This window comes from Danio rerio, chromosome 23 (genome assembly GCF_049306965.1).
Source record: "Danio rerio strain Tuebingen ecotype United States chromosome 23, GRCz12tu, whole genome shotgun sequence".
NCBI lineage: Eukaryota > Metazoa > Chordata > Actinopteri > Cypriniformes > Danionidae > Danio > Danio rerio.
The window spans coordinates 28,756,766-28,784,503 of NC_133198.1; the positions used below are offsets into that span (position 1 = coordinate 28,756,766).

At 34.0% G+C, this 27,738-nt stretch overlaps 2 protein-coding genes, 1 long non-coding RNA gene and 1 pseudogene across 8 annotated transcripts in view; 2 read left to right on the forward strand and 2 right to left on the reverse strand.

Annotated features, from left to right (window-relative positions):
* Window positions 1-101: 101 nt before the first annotated feature.
* LOC100150041 (acyl-coenzyme A diphosphatase FITM2 pseudogene) lies at window positions 102-784 on the reverse strand (annotated as a pseudogene).
* Window positions 785-8,008: 7,224 nt separating this feature from the next.
* On the forward strand, window positions 8,009-14,556 carry r3hdml (R3H domain containing-like). The gene is made up of 6 exons (NM_001386498.1): window positions 8,009-8,354; window positions 9,884-10,191; window positions 11,121-11,239; window positions 11,374-11,476; window positions 13,820-13,935; window positions 14,023-14,556. Exons 2-6 carry the CDS (start codon window positions 9,922-9,924, stop codon window positions 14,171-14,173), a joined length of 759 nt encoding a protein of 252 aa, NP_001373427.1. The 5' UTR covers window positions 8,009-8,354; window positions 9,884-9,921; the 3' UTR covers window positions 14,174-14,556.
* A 2,311-nt stretch (window positions 14,557-16,867) lies between these two features.
* LOC141380497 (uncharacterized) overlaps window positions 16,868-27,738 on the reverse strand; it is a 39,028-nt gene continuing 28,157 nt past the window's right edge. Inside the window, exons 3-6 of one of the 3 annotated variants that reach the window (XR_012398552.1) lie at window positions 22,978-23,037; window positions 22,552-22,650; window positions 19,227-19,343; window positions 16,868-17,977 (exon numbers count right to left, since the gene is read on the reverse strand). This is a non-coding gene — a long non-coding RNA (uncharacterized lncRNA). Of the gene's footprint in view, window positions 19,054-19,226; window positions 19,344-22,551; window positions 22,651-22,977; window positions 23,038-27,738 lie in introns of all 3 variants that reach the window. The other 2 variants (XR_012398551.1, XR_012398553.1) reach the window with 2 other exon arrangements.
* hnf4a (hepatocyte nuclear factor 4, alpha) overlaps window positions 19,818-27,738 on the forward strand; it is a 33,337-nt gene continuing 25,416 nt past the window's right edge. For 2 of the 4 annotated variants that reach the window (XM_021469749.2, XM_073938065.1), the window contains exon 1: window positions 19,818-19,986. In XM_021469749.2, coding sequence (XP_021325424.1) covers window positions 19,938-19,986 — 49 coding nt within the window. In that variant the 5' untranslated portion in view covers window positions 19,818-19,937. Of the gene's footprint in view, window positions 19,987-26,935; window positions 27,070-27,738 lie in introns of those variants that run through there. The other 2 variants (XM_073938064.1, XM_073938063.1) reach the window with 2 other exon arrangements.

The window sequence follows — 27,738 nt, forward strand, 5'->3', positions numbered from 1 at the left end:
GTCTAACTGAGTACTAGCAAAGTTTACATAGATCTCAAGTTTAATTTTCACACTAGGCTATGTTGTTTCGGCTGTGGAGGAAAACCTGGAGAAAAAAAGCTTCAGATATCAAACCTTACAGGTCCACAGGTCACGTACCATCCCAAAATCCCACAAGAGGTCCGTTCTCAGTAGTATCGTGGAAATACACAGATATACATCCGAACATCGATATCCAGTTGGCCAAAATCCCATTAAGAGCTAGATAAAGACAATCAAGAGGAGTGTTTCTGTAAACAGGCTGTGTGTGTAACATGGGCACCATTTAAAGGGAAGAGTAGCTCAAGATGAACAAGTGTCCTGATATTTCAAAGCCATCCCAGAAGTAGCCAGCCTCCTTGCACATGTCTATTGTGATCATAATACCAGGGATTTCTTCCATGGTTTTGGAGTCGTAGCATAAACCTGTAATGTCTTCAATGCAGAAAAAGATCTCAGTGCAAATGTACCAAATGAGGGTTGCCACCAGTAGTGACGTCAGCCGCCTCAAAGCAAACATGTGGCCTTTGATGTAAAAGTAGGAGTAAGCTATAACAGGCAGAAGCAAAACAATGGTTAATGGTGTTTTCAAAAAACATTTCTACTGTCACTTAGCTCTCTGGCACAAGGTCTGCCATTTTCAAAAACGAGCCTGTGAATGAAATACAAAAGAATAAATGTGGTAAATAAGTACAGGTGTAAGACTGTCTCCAAAGACAAGACAAATTGTCAACTAAGCTGCCTGCAACAGCAGCAGCCATGTTGTTCTGCGTGTGCGTTTCAATGTGAAAGAGAAACCAACTATGAATCAAACTTTTTTGACATTGTTAAATATTATTCATGAGCAACACTATATCGCTATTGGAAAGGTTCATTTCCATAACCTAGTTAATATTCAAGAGTAAAACATCTGCCATAGGAGGATTGGTAAATCAGACGAATACTATCTGATTAATATTTATGAGCAAAACCTTTGATCTATAGTGTCAATGATAAATAATATTAAATTTCTTCCACAGATCAGGAGCCATGGGTGTTTTGTCTATAAATGATTTTAATTATTACTTTTTTGATTTGTTGGTTGACTATTAAAAAGCTATTAGGCATTGGCTTGCAATTAACGAATCATTAACAATAATTACATTAACAATAAGTGATTGAAAGTTTAAGCTAAAAAGAAAACAATTACAGTAACTGACTGTTACATTTAATAAAACAGATAGTGTGCAGTGTGAAATTATTGATTAAAATGGTTGTAATTATTGTAACCTGCTTGTTTTGAAAACAATGTGTTTGGTATGATTTAGGATTTCGGAAACTCAGAAAGTTCCACAGACCTGCCCTTGTTGCACTCCATATTGGCTGGTGTGTATTTGTTCAAAGGCACGAGTTTCCAAGAACGTGTGCCATTTGGCCAAGATGTTTCTCTACTCTGCCTCCACATATTGTGCCAGACGGAGCAGTCTGACAGGATGTTAAATACTGGTGTTTTAAAGTGATTGCAAAGTGATTGCCATGAATTTAAAATATTCTGGAACCTTAGAAACAATTACCGCTGGGAGTAGACCAGGTGTATTTGGATCCTTAATTCAGTCAATAAATCCAGTATGAGCACTATTGTATGTGGTCAAGAATAGGCATGGGTCGGTATAAGATTCTAATGCTATGATAACCTTGCATATAAATATCATGGTTACACGGTATTCATATTACTGCTCTAAAATATATTGTTTTTAAATGCCTGGGTAAAAAACAAAACCCTTTTCCCCGTTGAACACAATATATTTTCATTTGAGAAACATTTAAAATATTTTGGAGCAGTAAACATGTCAGGCTAAATGATTCAAATGAATTATGGACTTCTGCTGTCAAAAAACACAGATTTCTTTACAATTTAAAATGGCAACTTTGGATACCTTTTCTGCTGGAGGTACTGTTGTCCTAAAAAACTAAAAATGTAAATAAAAAATCTTACTCATATTTGGAACAGTTTTGCTGAAAATTTTGACGGTTTTGAACTTCCCATGCCTAGTCAAGAATCATAAGAAACCACATCTGATTTCATTTTAAATAAATTTTAGATGTACTGATTGATAAACATACAGTAATTTCCCAAGCTGAAATATAAACATGCAATTGTTTAAACAATTTCATATCCAATTTCTGTATAAACCAACTCATGAAGTATTTATATAAGCATAATTGAACTGGATTTGTTGTTGAGTACATTACATTTTGGCCGTAATTTTGAATGTTTCTTGATTTTTCACAAAACTCAGCTAAAAAGCTTTAGACCGCACAGTTTTATAAGTGTCTAGACACAGTGATGTCATTTTAGAGGAAGTTGGTTTGTTTTTGTCCTGGTCATCTAGAGGTTTTCCATCCAAGTTTGACCCACTTCACACTGCCTTACGGAGGGGGCCTCAATGAGTTATGGCTTCTTCTGCTCTTCCTCAAAACATTCCTCACAGTAAATCTTAAATGTTACAACTTGACTTCATGAGGGCTTCATAAAATGGGGCCTTTAGATGCTCGCATACAGTATAAAGGAGAAATATAATTGTTCCATATGGGTAAAGGCTTTCAAATGTTCATTGTTGTCCATACCATGAAAATTAGATGTGTCCACCGTTTTTTAGGACTCTTTAAACTCTATGACTGATGACTGTATAATGACAGATGTTTCATGTTGTGGATTATCAAGTAAATATTTAAAGACAAAATCTTCTTGATCTATACTAAACACCAGAATTTTTTTATTTTATTTAGTGAATTCATCCTGGTTTTGTGATTCTTGTATTTCCCTTTCCCTTTTTTTAACTTGAGGGCAAAAGTGAAACATGGGGTGGAGTAATTTTTTACTTTAAATAATGACCATGGCAAACAAGGACTGCTTTGCTATTTTCGTTATATGTTTCCAACCCTTGTTCATGCAATCCCTTCACGTTGAGCACTGAATCACTGAATATTTCTTTGATGAGGTTTTACATACATAGTTTTTTTCCCACATTGTTTTGCTTTTTATATATTTTCCTTTACATATCATGACGGGTCAGAAAATAGGAGGAAACTTTGATTTTATTTAGAAAAATATTTTTAAAAGATAATCCACTTGGGAAGCAAAGAAATTGGAGGAGGAAAATGCAGTACAACACAGTGAGCCAAACCAAATAAAAAAAAAGAAATACATAAAATAATAAAGGATGAAACAAGAAACAGGTGTGAAACAGCAACAACAATCAGATAATCATGGTAACAAATCAAGTACACAAACAAGGAACAAAGGAAAGAGTAAAAAACATTCATCCATATGGACGGCTTTCCCACTGTTACCAGTTTGTCCAGTTAGCTCACCATGCACATCAGCAAACTTGAGATGCAGAGAGGAGGTGACCAAGAAATATGGGGCTTGAGTCTAGTGAAAAAGGTTCCAGAAAGCAGGTAAAACAAAAACAGAATCCAAAAAATAAAATAAACAAGTAAATAACAGGGTGAGAATGTGGTAAAATCTATCTGAAAACATGGTAAAAAAATAAGGCAAGGGCTTTTCTTTATCTGGATTGCTTTTTAAAATTGTTGAATGAGTGTAGGGAAGTGGGTGGGCAAGTCAATCAGTGCTTTTGAAAATATTATTGGTTGGGTTTAGGGAAGTAGGAGGGCGAATAGTTAGTCAATCATTCAGTCAGTCAAACAGTCAGTCGACAGCGGTGGACTAACGTGAGAACAACAAGCGTGAATAACACTCATGAGAGAAATTTGAGATCTCAAAAAGTGTACACAGCGGCCTTTGGTGGATTCGCAAAAACTGCAAAAAACTAGCTCCTGGGACGTATTAGGCGCACTCCAGAAATGTATACCCTGCTGAAAATCCAGAAAAAAAGATGACCAGCTAAAACCAGCTTGACCCGCCTAGCCAGGATAGGGAGCCCAGCCAAAACCAGCTATGTCCAGCTTAAACCAGGCTGGTCAAGCTGGTTTTAGCTGGATTTAGCAGGTCATTTTCCAGCCAGACCAGTTAAACCAGGCTGGAAATGACTGGAAACCAGCCTGGAAATGGCCAATAACCCCACTAAAACAACCAGCTAAAACCAGCCAACCAGCCTAGGCTGGTTTAAGCTGTTTTTTTCAGTAGGGTACAGAGGCACATTTTCAGAATGAGCCTTGGTTGACAATCATGGTTTTCACACACACATATACTGCACACAATGGCGTATCGCAAAATGCGGGGGCTGCCGTGCAGGGGTTACTGAAGGGACCCCCTGGTTGTAACGGTCGCACAGTAAGCTGACATTGATATTATATTTGTCATACTCAAGCATGCTGACAACAAGCAAAACATCGCTTAAATTAACGTATAGTGATACAAATGTGCAGGCAATTTCTTTAATTCCAGTACCCACAGGTCAGAACAGACCCATTGTCCCTGTTCCCTTCACAACCGTCCATCACCACAAACAGCTACATCACTTAGCAAATTGGTTTTCAGGGCTGCCAAAACAAAGTTTGGACTGCTGACATGAGAAATGGAGCAGCAGCGGGGAAATGGGAAGCCCTGGATTTATGTTAAATGACGTGATTCATACACAGAAAGACCCGGCTGGCCTTTTCATTGCCACAGAGGAGATAATGGCACAGCTGTGCACCTTTTTAAGTCACTTTTCCCTCTCTCTTTCAATCCGAAACTGCACAGGGACCCTTCAGGCCCAAACGGAGAGCATGAATGAGGTGCAGTCAAGGTAACCATTATGTGAATGAATTTAACTTAACATTAGCAGGGTTTTTTTTTGGGGTGTCCATTTTCCGAGAACATGCACAGAGTGACTGATTTGATATTTCTGCTCAACATTCATCACCTCCTTTGATGTGCGATGACAACACTATTAAGTATGTGATAGATTTAGCAGAGACTTGCCTGTAGCTATTTTTAAACTCTTCGCTCTACAAGGGCTCATTGTAGCTTAGGGTTGTACATGTCATATTAGCACATAAAGTTGTTGAACATTTGACTGGGGGGAGGGGAGGGGGGTTGTTTACATTTGCCAATTGTATTGACCAAACTTGTTTATTTCTCCTGCAAAGACTAAACCGTAAAGCATAAATCATTGTCTGTGTTAAGAAGTGACATCATACAGTATGTTTGTTTAGAGAGCGACGTACAACTTTCTTGCCTATATAGTTAGCTAACAGAAGGTCCTCCAAGAAAGACCTCAGGTTGAACCTTGACCCTATGTCCATGGCAGTTTGAGGATGACTGTTAACTTTAAAAGTTTCTCTTTGAGGATGCGTTAGGCCCCTTCACAACAAGAATGATAACTGTAAAAATAACTGCAAATAATAATCTTTTTTGAGCATCCCAAAGCAGCACACGTTATATTTTGGTTTATTATAAGCAAATATTAGTATTGTCAGAGACTATTTTAAATTCTCAAGCTTTTTAAAGCACAATAGATTCTGATGATTGAATGTCAATGTTTATCAGTGTTGGGTGAGTTACATTTAAAAAGTAATAGATTACAAATTACGTACTATGGGAAAATGTAATCGGATTACATTACTAATTACTTCATGTAAAAAAGTAATCAGATTACTAATTACTTTACTTTGAAGTTACTTATATAACATATAAAATAAAATAAAAAAAACATATTAAGAAACAGAAAAATGTAAATTTTCCTTTGGAAATTTTCCTACCTTATTTATCAGGGGTGGCCACAGCAGAATGAACCGCCAACTTGTCCAGCATATGTTTTACACAGCAGATGCCTTTCCAGCTGCAGCTGTACAGGAAACATCCATACACACTCATTTACACACATACACTATGGACAATTTAATTTACCCAATTCACCTATAGCGCATGTCTTTGCACTGTGGGTAAAACTGGAGCATCCAGGGGAGAACATGGGGAGAACATACAAAAAACTCCACACAGAAATGCCAACTGACCCAGCCGGGACTCAACCAGTGTTGCTGTGAGGCAACAGTGCTAACCACTGAGCCACCTTGTCGCCTATAATTACTGACTTTACATTCATCCACAACTCTTAATATATAAAAACCAAACAAGTAATTAGCAGAAAAGTTACTTTATAAAAAGTAACTGCTACTTTTTATGGAATAATGCAATATATAATTCATTGCTTAAATGTATAATTTTGCCTGTAAATCAAAATTTGCACTTTTTTATTTTTGTAACCGACATTGTTAATCTTGTGGTAAACAACTAATATGTGCAAGTCAATCCACTGTGTTCCATGGCTTTTTTGTTTGTTAATCTTTTATTTAAATCTGACCCTGTGCCTTTCTCTGGAATGACAGTCTTTCTTGAGTGATGTCAGCTGTTTGATAGCTTTGGCCAAATTTGTTAATGCAGTTGTTAGTTTGCTGCAAGTTTAGTTTGAAATAAATCATCATGAAACAAAAGTCTGCCGCAACTTCAGAATCATGCTCGCTTTAACTGATTCATCACAGTAGATGGTTACATCTATGCCAACAGTTTCAAATATCTTAAAAACTACTTTAATTATTTAGACTTGAAAACTAGTTCAAACTTTCAGACTAGTCTGTCTCAAGCCACCATAAAGTTGTCTACGAACTTTACTTTTCTAGTTGAATTTTGTTGCAGTCATGCTAATTGTTTGTTGTTGTTATGACTGAATATTTGAATTATAGCACTGTTCAAAATGTATAATTTTATGAATATTTTACACAATATATATTAAAAATAAATATTATAAGCCCAATTCATTTTAACAATTTTTAATTTTTTTAAATGTATTTTTGAATTCTGGTAAATTTCTGTAAGTTAACATCTGCTATTTTATTTTATTTTTTCCACCACAAACTGGGGTTTCCTGTAAAATGGTATTTCCTGCAGCAGAATTTTCATGTAATTGTTTTAATTACTGTAAATTTCTGCAATTTAAAGGTCGTTATTTTACAATGTTTTTTTTATTTTTTTATTTACTATAATTCAAAACATAAAATAACAGATTTGTTTACAGTGCAGCTACAAATATTTAAAGCCAAATTCTTTGTAAATGATCCAAAATGCAGGATGAATCCAACAGCTATGAGGGACAGACACAAGCGAGTGCTTTAAAATATGAGAAATATTGCTGCAGTTCTTGCTTAATGTATTGCTTAATTCATTTTGTTAAACATATGCTATTTGAAATACTTTCCAGATGTCATTTGGCCACTTGTAATAATATTAAATTATGAAAATTTGTGCATTTGGAAAAGTTTGTCCTCCCAAAATATGTTTAATAAATCCAAATAACAAATTAGTTCAATTTTTTAAAATATAGACACCCCCTCCCCCCTAGATGACAGACGTTGAGCTTTTTGAAGAAGATTACGTCCTAACCCTCTGTTATAATTATGTTATAGATATACTGTACCGACATATCTGCTGAGGATGAAGTGGATTTTCTGCATAGACTAATTGCCGCATTGCATTAATAAGTCATGTGTAACTCAATGCTCTCGATGACCCTGTTCTCTAGCTGGACCAGGCAAATTTGTTCAGTGTATATTGGCACTGGCCAGAGACTATATATTAAAGATGGCACGTCCTTCCTGGAATCCTAGACAGCTGGGACAATGTGCTGACTTGGCCATGACTCTAAAAATTTGGCCTTTGATTCGTAAAACAACTCCCTCCGTTTTATAAAATCTTTGCCTTTGCTTATTCAACTTATTTCATTGTTAAGTTTTGCCAGGACGGCTGAGTGCATCTCCAACCAAAAGCTCACAAAAAGGACAGATGTCCAATATAAGTGTGGTACGGATTATTTAAAAGAGCAAAATGGCCAGTTTAAATATTGCTGTTTTTTTAATGGCTTTGATTATTACTGAGCATGATGTGCATGTGTACTTTTTGTCATTTCAGCGGATGCTGTATTAATATGGCAGGATATAAAATCAAATGTGAAAGTTAAAAAAAGCCATAAATTAAAAAAATCTCCAAAGTAATGGAAAGGAAGAGCTGTAACTGTTGAAAAGTCATCAATCTTAAAATCCCATTGGAGAGTGTGGCTGTTTGGAGCTTCCATAGTGAGTGTGTGCTGAAAAAGCAAAACCTTCCATTAAATTGTTTCCTGAGCCTCAGGAACATCCCTGTGGGGGGAAGAAAAAGAGACAAGGGCTTTTCTTTAACGTCAAATGGCCTTAGAGAGTTGGCGCTGTTAAAGTTCGCTGCCACACATGTCAAAGACGTTGTTTGCAAAGGCCAGAGTTTAAGTGGAGATCTTTTGAGCTGCTCTTCTCCAGGCTGTGCTGAAGTGCTGTGAAGACAACTGAGGACCCCCACTCTCTTCAGACTGCATTCACAGGTAGATACGTCAGCTGTTTTCTCTTCTATAGCTACTATAGATTAATTTTTTTAATTTTTAGATTAAAAAAATATATAAAGAGGTCTGTTGAAAGGTTGTTGGTGTATTTCCTTTCCAAATTGAGACAGTCGTTTATCTCTTTAAACACTTGTGAAGGCATGTGTAATATTCATCTGTTTGTTGTTTAAATCTTGAATATGTATATCAACCTAATTTTATATAAGTAAAAATATAATTAATTTAAATGTGTCATAAGTTTTTTTTTTCTTTTTTATATATACACTACAGTAAAAAAATCTTACTTTGTTTTATAAATATATGACTCTATGATTGTAATTGTACTTTTAGTACAATGTATTTTCTTTTGTTTATATATGCATACATACATCAAACACAATCATACTCAAAATGTGTAATAATGAGATTTTTCTCACAAAATTTATTTATGTAATATTTTTGGTCTTTTTTTTTAAAGTCACCCCAATGTTTAAAATGTGTAACGTTTCCAAATTATCATTTTATTGTTATAATTTTACTATTAATTCACATTTTGCCTTTAATTGTTTAAATTAATAACACTTTGCCTTTAACAACCAAAAATAGGCATTGCCTTTAAATGATGGGGATGGTTTAGGTTTTGTGATTTCAAATTTTATGTAACCTTTAATTGACTGTTTTATTGTCAAGCATAAAAAGCTAACTGAAATTAAACATTTCAAATTAAATGCTGTATTTTAGTTTAAATTGTACATATTGTCACCCGACAGATAGAAGACAATAGGGAGATTTTGGTAAAAAAAAAAAAAAAATCAAGGCAAGGCAGATTCTGCTTGACTAGTGTATTCATTGAACTCCACTGTGTTATAAATATGATTGATTACATATTTATTGCAATAAGTTATAATTAAAATGTATACTGCATTAGTTAACAGGATTCAAAGCAATGTTTTCTGTTTATTTTTAAATATTATGAAATAAATTAGGAAATTAACCATAGCAACTTTAATGTAATATAGGCTAGTTTGGTATTTTTTTTTTTCGGCCCATGGCTCTCAATGATATTTGGTTTTTGGCCCTTAGCCCAAAAAAAGTTTGGGCACCCCTAGTTTAAAGACACAAATATGCAAAAGTTTTTTTCATGCTTACGCATTTATCTGTTATACGTTCATCATTTTACTTAGAAACTGCAGGCAGTAAACTACAGCCTAATTGCAGAGTTTAAATGCAAAAACCTCAATGTCTTTTGATATTTTCTTCTAAAATTTTTATTTTTCTTAGACTCCTCTGTGTATGATCAGTAATTTACTTTTATATATTCACTATAAATTATAAATACTTTATAGTTTTACACTTTTTCGTTGCCTTTAAAATTCAATATTAGAACAAACATATATAGAAGGCTGAGATTTTTTTTAGGTTCATCTTAAGCTGAACTCTTCACTTGCGTTTGAGAAGGGACTGTACTGTTCCTGTCATTTCACTAGCAGCTACAGTGAGAGATTAACACTGATGTTTCTTTCCACAACTAGCTAAAGCACCTGTTGGCGGGCAGACAGAAGACAGGAGGATGAATTTAGTATGCGCTCAGCTAGTTTTTGCTGTCACCTTGTGGACAGCAGGAGCAGAAGCAGGAATAGTGGCGGTGTGCAGCGGGACATCTCTGCTTCAGGCCGAACAGCTCTCCATGGAGGCCGAAGTGAGGAACAGCAGCGACGGCAGCACATTTCGAGTCCGACGGAGACGCTTCATCTCCGGCAAAGATATGACGGCTCTATTGGACTACCACAACCGCGTGCGCTCACAGGTCTTCCCGCCGGCGGCAAACATGGAATATATGGTAGGATGTTTTATTAGCTGCAATTTCTGTGTATTTTATATTATTACAAATTAGATAAAAAAACTAAAATGAACATTAAGCAGGACAGAATCTGTTCTGTGTATAATGTATGCTAAGGTTTTAGCTACAAAAGTTAGCCCACTCATATTCACCACAAATGTAGACATCCCAAATGGGTCAAAGTAGTTGGCGGAAAGAGGAGATTTCGAAGATGAAGAGTGGGGTCACCTCCATTTCCCGGAGACTTGGGATGTCTGTGTATACAATTTGCCTGTATTACTTAGGATAAGATAAAGATGTAATATCAGTTTTTAAATTAATTTTATTTGACATTCTTTAGCTTGCTTGTAAATGGACAACTAATAGTTCCGTCAATTAGAAAACTCAAGTCTCATTGGTGATCAATTATGGAAAAGAGATTTTTCTAATAATGCTAGTGTTTAAAACGACATTTCACTCAAAAACGGATATAGTCGTATGTCATATACTGTATAGCAAAGCTCAGTGTTTCACAACCACATTCCTGGAGGACCACCAACACTGCATGTTTTGAATGTCTCCTTTGTGTGTCACAACCATTACAGGTCTTTCAGTCTCTGCTAATGAGCTGATGATCTAAATCAGGTGTGTTTGTTAAGCAGTCTAGAAAATGTGCCGAGCTGGTTGTCCTCTAGGAACGTGGATTAGAAACACTGGCCTAGTCTACTCAACCTTCATTTTCCAAATCTGTTTGAGTTCAATGAACTTAATCAACAAATTAATTTAAACAATCTAAGTTGCATGCTTTCATAAGAATATTTTGCAGAATAAATTCTGTGAAAAATGTTTATAATTTTGCCTACTTTTTGGCTTGACTGTTGTCATTGCATTGTCCTTTTTGGTGCAGTACATATATTTATTTCTGTCTATCCATTGCTCTTCTTTGTGAGGTGTGGGATGAAAGACTGGCCAAATCTGCAGAGTTTTGGGCCTCTCAGTGCATATGGGAACACGGGCCACATCATTTTTTGCAACACATTGGACAGAACCTGTCGATTATCTCTGGAAGGTACTACACATGAGTACAATAGTAACATCAGGATGAATTAATAAATATCCCAAGACCATATCTGTGTTAGATCTTTTCTATAATGTCTATGTGTCTACACATTTTGAAAATTAATTATTTATTTTATTTTGCAGATACAAGTCGATTATTGATCTGGTAAAATCCTGGTATGATGAGAGACACTCTTTTTCTTACCCCAGTAGATGCAGTGGCTCCGTATGCACACACTACACACAGGTGGGTGTGTGTGGTATGTACAGTTGAAGTCAGAATTATTAGCCCCCCTGTTTATTTTTTCCCCAATTTCGTATCAACGGAGAGAACACATTTCTAAACAATAGTTTTAATAACTCATTTCTAATAACTGATTTATTTTATCTTTGCCATGATGACAGTAAATAATATTTGACTAGCTATGTTTCAAGACACTTCTATCCAGCTTAAAGTGACATTTAAAGGCTTAATTTGTCAGGTGTGTGGACAGAACCCAGACACAGATCAGCAATAAACTTTATTAATTAGGAACAAAAAACTGGACACGGAGCCCAGATAACAGCCAACAGGGCTGAAAAAAACAAAAACCCCACGGTAGGGTAATCAATCATTTTAAGTAAAACAAAATAAAACCAAGGTGGGCAGACAACCAGACAGGCATCAAACTACATGAAACATAAGAAACGAACCAGCACAGACAAAAGCAAACTGGGAGAATAAATAGAGAAGCAAACAAATCCCAAAACGAGGAGCTTAGGTAAAACAAATTAACAAAACGAACAGGTAACAAGTTGTGTGGGGTCTGACTAATAGACCAAATAAGCGCATGGGAATAGACACAACACAAGCCATGTGCTAAAACAAAAAGCACACAGACAATAAAAAAGAACCAATGCAAAATACAAACTAAACAAGACACAACTGTGTGCAAAGACATGAACAGGAACCTTTGACAAAAGCAAAATATCAAACAAACAGCAGACAAACAGACATGGAGCATGAACATCCGAATCCTGTTAAAACTGGAACCACAGTTTACTAGTGCCCGTATCCGAATGCCATGCACACACACTAAATTACAGAATTGAGTACACAGCTCAAGATAACTCAATGCTGGGCACTGACAAGAACACAAAAGAGTACATGGTTCAAGCAAACCCAAACCAATGCATCCAAGAAAAGAAAACAAACAAGATTGTCAGAGTTCTGTCACAAAGCTAATAAATAAATAAACTTAAGACAGAACCCTGACATAACTAGGTTAATTAGGTTAACTAGGCAGGTTAAGGTATTAAGGCAAGTTATTGTATAACGATGGTTTGTTCTGCAGACTATCGGAAAAAAGTAGCTTAAAGGGGCTAATAATGTTGACTTTAAAATGGTTTTCAGTTGGCACCAATGGTTAGTGCATCGACAAATAGTTTGATTCCCGACTCGTGGTCCTCGTGGTCGATCCTTCCATTCGCTCTGCTCCCCCTACTTTCCTGTCTGTGAATCTCCAATGTCCTGGCAATAAAAGCTGAAAACCCCTAAAAAATTATTATTTTTAAATTAAAAACTGCTTTTATTCCAGCCGAAATGAAACAAGTAGACTTTCTCCAGACGATAAAATATTATGAGACATACTGTGAAAATTTCCTTGCTCTGTTAAACATAATTTGGGAAAATTTTAAAAAGAAAAAAAAATTTAAGGGGAGCTAACAATTCTGACTTTAACTGTATATTTCTGTGTTGAATATTTTGCTTTGAGAGCATATATTTACAATTGATCCGAGTAATAAAAATTGTACCATGTTTTCAGAATTTCAAGTTTATTTTTAGACAACACAATACTAATGTTCCATTTAAGGGCATTAATTTAATCCATATTTGGTGAAAAAAAAATATTCAGCCCATCCACCAACAGTATATGAGAAATATATTCAGTTTTCAGTCCATCTACCAACAGTATATGAGACATATATTCAGTTTTCAGTCCATCCACCAACAGTATATGAGACATATATTCAGTTTTCAGCCCATCCACCAACAGTATATGAGAAATATATTCAGTTTTCAGCCCATCCACCAACAGTATATGAGACATATATTCAGTTTTCAGTCCATCTACCAACAGTATATGAGACATATATTCAGTTTTCAGCCCATCCACCAACAGTATATGAGGCATATATTCAGTTTTCAGTCCATCTACCAACAGTATATGAGACATATATTCAGTTTTCAGCCCTTCCACCAACAGTATATGAGACATATATTCAGTTTTCAGTCCATCTACCAACAGTATATGAGAAATATATTCAGTTTTCAGTCCATCTACCAACAGTATATGAGACATATATTCAGTTTTCAGTCCATCTACCAACAGTATATGAGACATATATTCAGTTTTCAGCCCATCCACCAACAGTATATGAGACATATATTCAGTTTTCAGTCCATCTACCAACAGTATATGAGACATATATTCAGTTTTCAGTCCATCTACCAACAGTATATGAGAAGTATTCAGTTTAATTTTACAAATATTGATAACATGCCATTTTTTGCAGGATTTTAATTTTAGTAATGACTTTCTTTTTTCAGATGGTGTGGGCCGCAAGCAATAAGATCGGGTGCGCTATCAAAAAGTGTTCAGACATCTTTGTTTTTGGGAGTATGTGGAAACAAGCCACCTTACTGGTTTGCAACTATGCTATCAAGTAAGATTCAACTTTGACTCTATCAATACAATACGATTTCTCAAAAATGTAATGATTAATCAAACTTGCATATTTCTTCTGTCTCAGGGGAAACTGGGTCGGAGAAGCTCCATATAAAATAGGAAGACCCTGCTCTGCGTGTCCCTCCAGTTATGGAGGATCATGCAATAAAAACCAGTGTGACTCCAGACCAAAATCCCGAAGAAACACAAATGGCTTTAGAGGCTATAAGCAATAAAAACAAATATCTTTAATTAAAGAACATATTTTAAAAATGTAATAAAACTCTTCAATAATAGAAACCACTAAAATGTCTATTTCACAATCTTTTCATTTGAAAAAAAAAAGGAATGACATTAAAATAAAATATCGAATTGATCAAATGTTTGAATGCCGAAATGTATTTCCTGTTGTTGTGTTGATTATAACTTCATAGTACTTTGTATTTTTTAAGTTGTATGTTATTATTTGTTGTTTTTTCAGGCTCTTTGCACTGTTTTATCATTTGATTGTACTAAGTTGCATCGCAGCGACAATTCACATTGAAAGTTAAGCACTTTCTTTTATTATTATCGTTTTGTTCTTTTTGTACTGGTAATAAATCTTCTTTTGATGAAGAAAGTAGTGTGTTTTGTGGTTCCTAAGCTACTATCTTTTTCAAATGTCTATAGCACTCATGTCACACAGAGTACATGACTGCATTGTAAACACGTTTGTCCTCATAAAAACGGACCTTTTATTTACATTTTCTCTTTAAAGATCGACAAACTGTTTTAACACTTTCCAAGCAGGCACATAGGTAATTTGTAAAAATCCAAATATAATTGTCAAAACAAAGAAAATTGACATATTTTAAACAACATATTGGATGCAACTCCTTTTATAAAGGTGTATGAGAGTAACTGATCCAGGACCAGTATTGGGAGGCATAATATATAAAAACTTTTATAACCTCATTAATGTGTTCAATCCATCTAAAGCAGACAGATCTGCTGTAAACCACCACTAAAAAGGCTTTTAAAGCCATAAAAGTCCCCGACTGCTGTTTCAATCCAAGGTATAGAGAATACTTTAATGGTTATTAAAATCAATCATCTGAATTACAAAACATGAATTAAACACTGCTTATTTTTTTCTTCAAAAGGCCATCAGTTAAAGTGTAGGCTTCTGAATATGTATGCTGCCTTTAAAATTGTTTAGGGTGGATTTTTTTAAAGAAAGAAAATATTCATCAAGGATAAAAAAGTAGAATTTATAAATATTACACAAATTTCAATTTCAAATAAATGCTGTTATTTTGAACGTTAGTTAAAAATGTAATGGATATTTCAACATTGAAAATTCTAATTGATGCTTTTTCAGCCACACAGAATATCAGAAAAAATTGAATGATGTGATACTGGAGCAATGATACTGAAAATTCAGCTTTGCATCACAGGAATTAATTACATGTTAAAATATATTGAATTATTTACTTTAAATTAGAAAAAAAATTCAAGAAAAAAAAATGTAGTGCAAAGAAACAAAGATAACGGAAAATAAGTTTGTGTTTATACACCAGCTTGACAAATGTGGGAAAAACCTAAAGCTTCAAAACAGCCACTTTCCCATGAGGCTACTTAAAGTGAAAGCAACTGTAGACTTGTGTAATGCTACACTTGTGTCTGAAAACATCACATTATACTCATGGGAAAAGCTGTTGAAACTAAGATCCATTTACTCACCCTCAAAAGCTGTACGAGTTTCTTTCTTCTGTTGAACACATTTATTTTTCTTATGGAGAACGTGGAAACCTTTTAAAGATAGCATTCTATATTGGAAAAATATATTATATAGATGTCTGTCTTGCTACCAGCAATCTTATAAAAACCTTCTATTGTGTTGAACAGAAGAAAGAACTTTAAACCTGTTTAAACCAATAGAGAGTGAAATAATCAAGACAGAAATTTTATTTATGTGTGAACAATATATATATATATATATATATATATATATATATATATATATATATATATATATATATATATATATATATATATATATATATGTATGTTTCAGAACTCAGCACTTTCTTGTTTGTCTAAAATCAGCTTATATATTAAAGGCAATCTGCCAAAATGACAGGTTGTAGATAATAGTGTGACTAAACTCCAACCCCACAGAAAAAGTTTAAGGCCTGCATTTACATCGCTGCGTGTTTAGCTCTAACTGATTCATGCTGTAGTAGGTAAATAATAAATAACAAGAGAAGAAATGCAGGTTGTGCAATTTGTACAAATTCATCAAGATTTCACTCAAAAAAGGAGATTTTTTTAAAGAGATGTGCCCGCAACCCCACACACCTAAAACCATCATTGGGGATGAGCAAATAATAGTAAAATGTACAAATGAAATCATACAAATTAACCTCTAAATCAAAAAGCTTGGCATTGGATTGTGTTGGCAGTCTCTGCATTGTCTTCTCAGCATTAAGAGTCGACAAGCTTTCATTTTAACCGAGTCTGTAAGACAGTAGTTTTTTGTTTACTTCATTTTACTGCAGATGCATTTACAAACAACACACAACTCAACGCTGAATTTTCAGAAAGACTGAAAATAAAAGACAACAACTGTATTGGATCCAACACATCGGACCATGTTACACTGTTTATTACAGGGTCACTATTGCTTTGTCTGTTGTATGTGTTTTTAACCTAAATCACAGCCATGTCCATCTATTACTTAAACAGGCTGTTTAACGAGTTTACAACAGTGGGCAAACTGCTGTCTGTCCAACTTTGGGATGTACATGCAAAGTGCTGAAGTTTTTAGATATGCAAAACTGTTAGCCAACCAGAACAGTGGGCGATTACCTTTGAGTTTACTATTTCCAGGCATATTCAAATGGTGTGTTGCAGTGCTCCAAATAATGATCCGGGTGACCATTGATTTTGTGATCAGGTGAGTTTTATTTACAGGTGCAGTAAGTGATATTCCACCAAATATAGAGACACAATGGAAAATAAACACTCATCTCAAAAAGCTAAAAAAGAAAGAGATCCCCTGGGCTCTGCGTTGGTTGAGAAAATTTCACATTAAACCAAAACAAATGATCGGAATTGGCTTAAGATTGGCAATGAAAAAGCAAGAAATGCAACCTGCAGATCCTGGGAATTAAAAAAATAATAAAATAAAATGTACTTCTCCTAATACCAACAACTACCCACATTATTTCGATCACAAGATGCTACTTAAGGTTCTTGGCTCTACTTCTTCCTTGAACATACCACCAATAAAATACATAAAACGTAACACAATTTACAATATACATAACTACACAGCAATATTCATGACAAAATTTTACTAACCCACATATAGATTATATCAACATAAACACTTCAGTCTTTTTAAAGGTGGTATCAGTTCAGTGATGTGACATGCCAGTCTAATCTCAGAAGGAAACGTAAGTATTTTACAATTAGTACAAAGACGTACGAGTTCAGTTGTATGGAAAAGTACGATTTTAAAAAGGACGGGTGGCACTAATCCTTGCCCCTAAACCCAACCGTCATTGGGGGATAAGCAAATCATATTAAACTTTATGAATGAGATCCTACGGACTCATACGAGTTAGCCCCTTAAGTTACAAATTGCAACGAGATTGTGATGGACATGCAGTATGAATAAACATGTATGAAATATGGCTATATGTATGTACACTGTAAAAAAACTGGGTTCCAGACAATTCCTTTATGTTGTCCCAACACAAATCGATTAAGTTAACCATCGGTTTTTTTACAAATATAAGTGGATTTCACATAAAATGTGCCTAAAACATATTAAGAATTTTGTTGTTTCATCTCATTTTAAATACAAGCAGCAAAAGTCAATTTTTAAGTGTACAGTTACAGAGTATCATATAGTGACAGTCTTTACTTGTAAGTTATGATTTTGTTTGTTTAATAATGCGACTGTTTTAAAATGAAACTTTTTTGTGCAGCCATTTTGGCCAGGACTCCCCGGAAGAAGACAAGAGGTTTTCTTTCTCAATGGGAATATCCTGCTAAAATAAAGAATAAATGATGCTTTTTGTTGTCAAATATTAATAACATTATAAGTCTTCAGCACAAAACACAGAAAACAGAACATGCAATTCCAATTCCGTCACTTTAAAAAAATGATATGATCAATTAGTCATGACAGCATGTTTTAGTTTATTGTAACTTATCAAACTAAGTTAATCATGTTCTAACTTAGTTTAAAAATGTGCGCGAGCTGTTTTAACATAATATAATTTCAATGGATTCATAAGGTTAAATTGATTCAGCTATAAAATATAAGGCAACCAGGCTGTTTTTACAGTGTTCATGTTGTCCCAACACAAATTGATTAGGTTAACTTAATAGTTTTATTTTACAAATTTAAGTAGATTCAACATAAAATTGTCCCCAAAACAACTTAGGAATTGTTTTGCTACAGGCAATTTTAAATAAGTAGTTTGAACAAGTAGCAAAAGTAAAAAATTGAGTGTACAGTCACAGGGTATCATATGGTGACAGTCTATACTTCTATATTATGATTTTGTTTGTTTGATCTTTTTGTATCTATTTTAAAATGAAACCTTTTTGTGCTGCCATTTTAACCAGGATTCCCTGGAATAAGAGATCTTGTGTCTCGATGGAAAAATCCAGGTAAAATAAAGAATAAACGATGCTTTTTGATGTCAAATATTAATAGCATTATTTATTTCTTATTAAACTGTTACTCATGTTCTTAATGTTAAGCAAGATGTTTTAAGTCAATTTAACATATTATAAGGTCAATGGACTAATAAGGTTAATTTGGTTTAGCTTAAAATTTTAAGGTAAAAATGTCATGTTGTTCCAACACAAATCGATTAAGTTAACTTAATCATTTTTTTTTTACAAATTTAAGTCGATTCAACATAAAATTGTGCTCAAAACATCTTAAATTGTGCAGCAAAAGTCTTTTTTTTTTGAGTGTACAGTCACAGAGTATCATATAGTCACAGTCCATACTTAATTATGATTTTGTTTGTTTAATATTTTTGTATTTGTTTTAAAATGGAACTTTTTTGAATCCACAGAAGAAGAGATCTTGTATCTCGATGGAAATATCCTGGTGAAATGAAGAATAAACAATGATATATTTTAACTGCTATATACTAAATATTAAAAACATAAGTCAGATATGCTATTAATATTTGTACAAAAGGCAGTTCATGAGCCATTTAACATGCTTTCCTTCTATCTAAAAGAGAAAGGCATTGGTCCAATAGTTAAGAATCTAACCTGCTAACACAAAAGTAGGAGGCTTGTTTACAGGAGATGATAAATAATGTGGACAGGACTGCTGAAGTTCCTCTTTTGTTGCAGGGATGTAATGGCGTTAAGGATACGGGTGATGTGCTGGAGGAAAGTGAGAATTATAAAAGATCTCTTGAAAATAAAAGGGTTTAATTGTTAGACTTAACAAATTGTGTTTATCTGGAGATACGGTATGTCAGAGGAGTTGGAAAATAGACAAAACTAATGCATGAGAGAAGAGGAAGGCATTGGTCTAGTTAAGAATCTAACCTGCTAACACAAAAGTAGATTGAAACAAGTTACAGCTCTCGAGTGTTTGAAGGCAAATAATTAGTGTCGGAAATGAAGCTGATATACTGCATGTTGTCAAACACTTGACTTGGAGAAAAAATTATAGCAAACTTGTCTATTTGAGTTTCTATCATCCTGTTGCCATAGCCACAGCTGTCATATGGATTGGCCGCTCTATACAAGCCTGGTTACTGTTTAACCTCTCCACCCACATTTGCCCAGATTAGGAAAATCAATAAGATAACAGGAGTACCGGCCTTACCTTGCACCAACAACACCTTCACCAGAAACACGGAGGACTGTGCAATACTTATGAGTTACTATACTCCATCATCTTTTACATTTTAGAAGACAAAAAAACCCCTGTGAAATACAGTGGTGGTGGGGAGAAAAAGAGGAGACAACATGGTGAATGTGAACGCTCAGGTTAGCACCCATATGGAGGCACCGTATGGTAAGTGCTCAGTTTTGTAACGAAGGCTTTCTGGGGGGAAAAAAAACATGGTGGTGCTTTGGTGATCTTGCTGGAACATGTTGTTTGGTGATGTTTTAGCTTTCATCGCCATTGTGGAGAGCTTGTGGTGCACGGATGCAGTTCGGGAGGTGTGGCAAATCCTTAATGATTGGTAAATAGAGGGCCTATTTGCAGGAGAAGATGAATAGTGTGGACAGGAGCGCTAAGTTCCTCTTTTCTAGCTGGGATGTAATGGCGTTAAGGATTATGGATGAAGTGCTGGAGGAAAGTGACTATTTGTCACCTTAGAATTATAAGGTTCTGTCTGGCATTTTTGTCAAAATTGAGTTATTGAGATATTCTTATTAAATGACAACTTATTTACATTATGGGATGCTTTTTTTATAAGTTGTTTACATGTTAAGACTTTTTATTTTAAAAACAAATGTTACTCACATACTGTTTGCTATGGAATGCAAAAACTTTAAAGCTCAATTTCTCAACATCAGTCAGAACGCAGATAGAAACCTTATAATTCCAAGGTGATGAATTATAGAAGATCTTTTAAAAATAAAAGTGTTTAATCGTTAGAGTTAACAAAGTGAGTTTTACTGGAGATAAGGTAATTCAGGGGAGTTGGAAAACAGACAAAACTGATGCATGATACCAAAATTTCTGAACTATACAGTAATTATACAGAATTATACATATCTGAATTATACAGGATTGTGATATGAGTGTAATAACATGTAATAGTGCACATGTATTCTCTATTTATTTCCTTTTTGACCAAGTTATTTTAAAAAAAGCATGTTTGATAATAAATGCACCTTTACAGTTTTCAATATCTCAAAATCATTCAGAAGGCAGACAGAACCTCATATTTCCAAGGTGATGAATTGAAAAAGATCTTTTAGAAATAAAAGTGTTTAATTGTTATACTTAACAAAGTGTGTTTTTCTGGAGATACGGTAATTCAGGGGAGTTGGAAAATAGACAAAACTAATGCATAATAACAACATATCTGAATTATACCGTAATTATTCAGAATTATGTATATCTGAATTATACAGGATTGTGATACAAGTATGATAACATGTAATACTGCACATCTATTCTCTATTTATTTCCTTTTTGACCAAGTTATTTGTAAAAAATCATGTTTGATAATAAATGCATCTTTACAGTTTCACAAGTGAAACGGTACATATTTTTAGATTTTTAAAAAAAGTATATTTTAATATTTTGAAAATTTTATTTAATGTATGAAATCGCCCTACAGCAAAACAATATGCATGACAATATTACATAGCGGTAAGTGTGTTGTTTATGTAATGTAATATAAATGTAAATTATTACAATTTAAAAATTTTATTACAATTTTGTTATGTTTAATAATAGCACATGGAAGATTTTAATAACAGGGTTAATAACATACAAGATCATTTCTAATACTTAAAAAAATCTATATTTTATTTGTATTTTTGATCAAAATACATTAAATATATATTAATAATATATTAACTTATTTTTTATGTTATTTATTACAGCTAAATTAAATTAATATCAAGTATCAGATAATGCTTTAGAAATGTTTCTAATATGCTCATTTAGTGTTCAGCAATTCTAAAATAATAATTATTATAAAAGCTGGTTTATCATTTTAGCCAGCACCATGATGCATTAAGTTTTGGATTTTTTGAATAGAAAGTGTCAAGTACTATATATTCATTGATAAATCTTTTATAAAATCATACCTTTGTATTCACCTTAAGTTTAAAAAGTACATGCACAATGCATTGCAAACAACTTATGTCAACTGTAGTGTCTGATTCATGGATGCCTCAGCCAGTTCCTTATGTTCAGACACTGTTAGTTATTCTTAATTTGATATATAACATCTAATAACCGTCGTTAAGTCAGTATGCCTGCTGTATGTATTTTCTCATACGCTTAGTCAAACAAGCAGTATTATAATCATGTGCTATATTTCAACACATGCATGCTTGAGTTATTTATGGCTACACATTTGCCCTGTAATAGTGCTCTCTTGTGTAAAGAAACATTTACATTATTATTGCAATTTGGTCTAGATGATTTCAGAGCTAGGCTACTGTAATGCGTTTTTTTTGGGAACACAAGGAAAGCGCTTGCATTAAATGCTAGGACAAAATGCTACTGACACAACATTGTGCTGAAGGAGGCTTAACCATTTTAGCATATTAACAGCAGCAAAGAAAACTAATTTTACAACATTATAGGTCAGCTAGCCTTTTGCTAACATCATGAATCAACAATGGACAAGATTATATTTATGACTAATACTTTTATAAATAAATAAATAAATAAATAAATAAATAAAAGTAATAAATTTAAGTACAGTTAAACCTTATAATATACTTAAGCTTTAACAACTATGCATATAGGAAGTGCATATGGAAAGTGAAAGGCCAATATTTTTGGCCCTCAATTTTAAATTTGACCATGTTAATGCACAGTTTCACCAACTATATAGTAAAGGATTATTGTCATTCAGTTCTTTGTAAATTAATATGTTTGCCTCACCATCTATTCCCATGTGAACCAACATCTTTTTGGCATGATCAGTTTGATCCATAGTTCACTTTGTATGGTGTTGTACTTGTAGAGCAGTGGTTCGCAGGTCTAACGCCCTATTCACACGGGGCTTCAGCGTCAACGCTTGACTGAAGGCGTGTCTGAAGTTGGAGCTGAAACGATCGTCATAGAAGCGTCAGCCAATGAAATTCAGTCAGCAATAGGCCACTGTCTGAGCTGGTGTATTTGCATACAGCGATCTGATTGGCTGACGCTTCCATCGGCGCTTGAAAAGTTGAGCTGGTCCCAACTTCTGCAGCGAGGAACGCTTCTGAAGCGGCGCCGACAGATCCACAATGCAGTTCGGCAACACCTGACGTCACCCATTCAAAGTGAATGGGAAGCGTTGACGCTGACGCCCCGTGTGAATAGGGCGTAAGTGATCTGTACGACAAGCCCCGCCTTCTTGTCATGTTGTACGAGAAGTACATGTATCTGAAAAATACAACAAAACATATTAGGTAGTGTATTTCAGAGTTTCAATAACATATTCAGCACCCTCTAGTGGATTTAACATTTGAAAAATGCAACAAAATATACACAGAGCTATGTATTTTGTTTTGCAAAAATGTAGACTGAGGCACATATTTCATTTGGCCTGGGTTGATATTTGCATATGACACACAGTGGTGCACAAAAGTCTTAGATCTGTGCAATTATTAGATTTGTTGTTTTAGCAAAAGTATAATGACAATGTGTGTGTGTGTGTGTGTGTGAGAGTGTGTGTGTGTGTGTATCTCATCCTCTACTTGAACAGTGAAATAATTTTTGTAAACTGGTCTATTTTTTAGACCTAAATTTTATAGTTTACTGTATGTAAACGGGATTACCCGCAGCCTTGCCAGCCATCAGAAACAGCACAATACATGTGTACTATAGTGCATTCATTCATTTTCTTTCGGCTTAATCCCTTTATTAATCAGGGATCGCCACAGCAGAATGAACCGCCAACTTATCAAGCATATGTTTTACACAGCGGATGCCCTTCCAACTGCAACCCATCACTGGAAAACACCCCTAAACTCCCATTCACACACATACACTACAGACAATTTAGCTTACCTAATTCACCTACTATATAGTGCATGTCTTTGGACTTGTGAGGGAAACCAGAGCACCTGGAGGAAACCCATGTGAACATGGGGAGAACATGCAAACTCCACACAGAAATGCCAACTGGGTGTTTTCAAGGCTCGAACCAGTGACCTTCTTGCTATGAGGCGATTGTGCTACCCACTGTGCCTGCGTGCTGCCCTACTACAGTGCATTATTTGATTTTTGTGATGTACAATACACACATCTTACACATGCATTTTAAATGGTTTTTCTACAATTTACACAAGGTGAACTCTAAAAAACTGTGTTGTTTCAACTAAACTTGGGTTAAATATGGACAAATCATATTTGATCCTAATTTGGGTTGAACAACTCTTATATAGAGAGTCAACACTAAACCAGGCTGTTGTTTCCAGTTGGAAAAGAAACATAGACAAAGCAATGACACCGACAACAATTAAAAGAAAATAAACTACAGAAAATATCAAAAACAAGACACCATGTTAAAAGAAGTTTAGAGTTAGTGGATTAAACTCTGACCACATCTCTGTTTTTTATTTTGTACAGACATTTTAATTGATCATTTCTTTTGTAAAGTTACTAAACAAGAATTTATCTATGAATCAAGTGTCATTGTTTGTGGATGCTTTTAAATGGAGTATACGTTAAAAGCAACTGTAATATGAAATATTCTTTAGGCATAATGCTACAGTTGTGTAAATCTTCTGTAAAACCCAACAGTCAAATTTATCAAATGAAATGAGAGTAGTTAACTCAAAATTAAATTAAATTCTACTCATTTGAAAAGAGTTTTAAACTCAGTGTTGAATTTAATGAGTTTATCAAATACCTCATTACTTTAACTTAAATAAAGTAAGTCCCCATGTAGATTAGTTTTTTTAACTCAAATGGTTTGAGTTGCCTTACCTTATTTGGTTTTACAGTACTCAGTTGGTTTGAGTTCTCTTCATTTATTGGGTTTCAGTGTGCTCATATTGCTGTTTACTCAAATGGATTAAGTTTACAGTACTTATTAGGATTAGTTTTTGAGCTTAAATGGTTTGAGTTACCTTAACTTTTTTGGTTTTACAGTGTATAAAGAGAGGCATGAAATAATTTCTTGCCTATTGCAACTTGCAGACAGTTGAACAGTTGAGTTTTTTAGGATCATGGTCTAAAATAAGACTCAATAGTTCAGTTGAAGAGCTCTTGAGTGAGAAGCTCCGTTTGCCTTAAAACGCTGGATGAGTCTGAGCTGGACGTCCAGCAGCTAAACATCTGAGACTTTTCAATGCCAGAACGGTCAACAGAGTCAACAAGCTTCAACCGCAGGAATGCTGCTAAAAGTGAAACTTCTTCAAATACTGTCTTCCACGTCTGAAAATATATGTTCCTTTGGTCAGTAGTCACTTCAGAAGCATTTGTTTCTTCTGGTCACAGATAATATGATCTTTGTTTAATTTGCAGCAAAGTAAAATGATATATAATTATTACATTTTTCTCAATTGAAAATGTGAAATTTTTTTAAATTACTCCTAAACAAGTTGCAACAGATTTTTTTGTGTTGCAATGGTTGTCAATAGGTGCACATATACATGATTACCAATGAAATTCAGTTCCAAGTGCTGGGAAAAAGGCTAAAAATATTTGAATATTTAAAAATAGAAATACGTTTTTAATTCTGTGTTATGAGAGATTACTTGAATAGCTCTGTTTGGAAAGATTTAATTCATTTAAATCAACTGTGGATGGCGCAAGAAGGTCACTGGTTCAAACCTTGGCTGGATCAGCTGGCATTCCTGTGTGGAGTTTGCATGTTCTCCCCATGTTCATGTGGATTTCCTCCAGGTGCTCCAGTTTTCCCCACAAGTCCAAAAACATGCACCATACGTGAATTGGGTAAGCTAAATTGTCCGAAGTGTATGTGTGTGAATGACAGTGTATGGGTGTTTTCCAGGGCATCTGCTGTGTAAAAAACATATCCTAGATAAGTTGGTGGTTCATTCTGCTGTGGTGACCCCTGTTTAATAAAGGGACTAAGCTGAAAAGAAAATGAATGAATGAATGAATGAATGAATGAATGAATGAAATACCTCTGCTGTATGACATCCCACTTGAAAAAAGTTGTTGAGTTTAGTAAAACTGCAAGTGAATTTCCTAAATTATTACAAAGATATGGCAAGTAACATTAAATTAAATATTATGAGATGACATTAGAATTAAAAAGACAGATTTTTTTGTTTGTGTGTGTTGTAAAGCATATTCAGATGCCGTAAAATATGCATTATTCAAAATAAAGATGGTTATTTCAAATGTTCCATTCATCATACAGAAAAAAATGTATGATGGTTTCCACCAAATTATTAAGCATTTAAAGCAACTGTATCCAATGAAATTAACTAATTTCTAATCATTTATTTTATCTTTGCTATAATGACAGTAAATTATATTTGACTAGATATTTTTTCAAGACACTTCTATACAGCTTAAAGTGACATTTAAAGGCTTAACTAGGTTAATTAGGTTAACTAGGCAGGTTAGGGTAATTAAGGCAAGTTATTGTATAACAGTGGTTTATTCTGTAGACTATCGAAAAAAATAAATAAAGCTTAAAGGGGTTAATAATATTGTCCCTAAAATAATTAAAAACTGCTTTTATTCTAGCTGAAATAAAACAAATAAGACTTTCTCCAGAAGAAAAAAATATTATCAGACATCCTGTGAAAATCCTTGCTCTGTTAAACATAAAAAATTCAAAGGGGGACTAATGCTTTTGACTTCAACTGTACATTTCACAATGCTTTGATTTTTAAAATATAATTTTTAATCAAATACATTATATATATATATATATATATATATATATATATATATATATATATATATATATATATATATATATATATATATATATATATATATATATACATTATATATATATATATATTTATTTATTTGAAATTATTAGTAATAATTAATTGACAAACAGTCTTAGTGAGCAGAAAACAACAAAAAGGAAAACAAGTAAAAATCCTACCAACTCCAAACTGTTAAACATGATCAGCAAAATAACTCAATAATCAATTAAGCAGTATCTTCTTCACTGACTACACACACGTCAAAATGACCCATTATTGGGAGAATCTGGGTCTTCAGAAACAGGAAGTGCCAGATATGAATTATGCCCTCTGTACGCTTTACACTATTAGGCTGTGCATGAGCCCCCAATCAAATCTCATTGTGACAGGCATTAAGGGATTATGCGAGCTGCCGGTCAACGTGTGTTCAGCCAACTAACACACACACACACACATACACTGACCACTGCATGGACAGATCACTGGAGAAACGAGGGTCTCAGGACCGCAAAACACAGCAGGATGTATGAAGGACACTTCAGCACAACACCAGGTACACCATAGTAATTCACTGCTTCTTTGAGTTTGTTTATTCAGTGCTGCGTACAAAACTGCACAAATTTATCTAAGTTTCTCACAGTAATTGACATTACCAGGACAGAAATTGGACATTTGGAAAGAAATTAGCCTATTGAGATGATAAATGTTGGAGCGTACACTCAAAAACAATGAATCACGATGAAGTTAATCATGAACTGTCTGTAACCTTTTGATTTTTTTTTTATTTGTCAAATATTTAAAAATGTATGTTGGCAGATTCCTAAATTTGAAATCAGAAATCTAAATTTGTTAAAATCGAATACTATTGAATCTAATCAGTTAAAAAATATGAATGATATAAAAGATATACTATAAAATTGATTAGTTAATTAGTTAAATTAGTAATACTTTTGAAAAATGGTCCATTAGTTAATGTCTTCACTAACACTGACTAAGTGTGAATAATCTTGCAAAGCCTTTACCTTAAATAGACCTAATTTACATTTATATAGTTAAATAAATGCTGTAATAAATATATGACTAATTGTTCATGTTTGTAAATACATTAGCTAAAGGACCATTATTTAAAGTGTTACCATTAAATTCTATAAGATTATACTGAATATTCAGGGGAAAATGCAACTTTATACCCCACACTATAGTTGAGAGCAGAAATAAGAAG

Bases quoted from the DNA above. Each gene is read 5' to 3' on its own strand.
- r3hdml (NM_001386498.1), top strand. From the start codon at position 9,922: ATGAATTTAGTATGCGCTCAGCTAGTTTTTGCTGTCACCTTGTGGACA. The intron at 11,477-13,819 runs GTGGGTGTGTGT...TTCTTTTTTCAG, and splicing joins TATGCACACACTACACACAG to ATGGTGTGGGCCGCAAGCAA. The intron at 13,936-14,022 runs GTAAGATTCAAC...CTTCTGTCTCAG, and splicing joins GTTTGCAACTATGCTATCAA to GGGAAACTGGGTCGGAGAAG.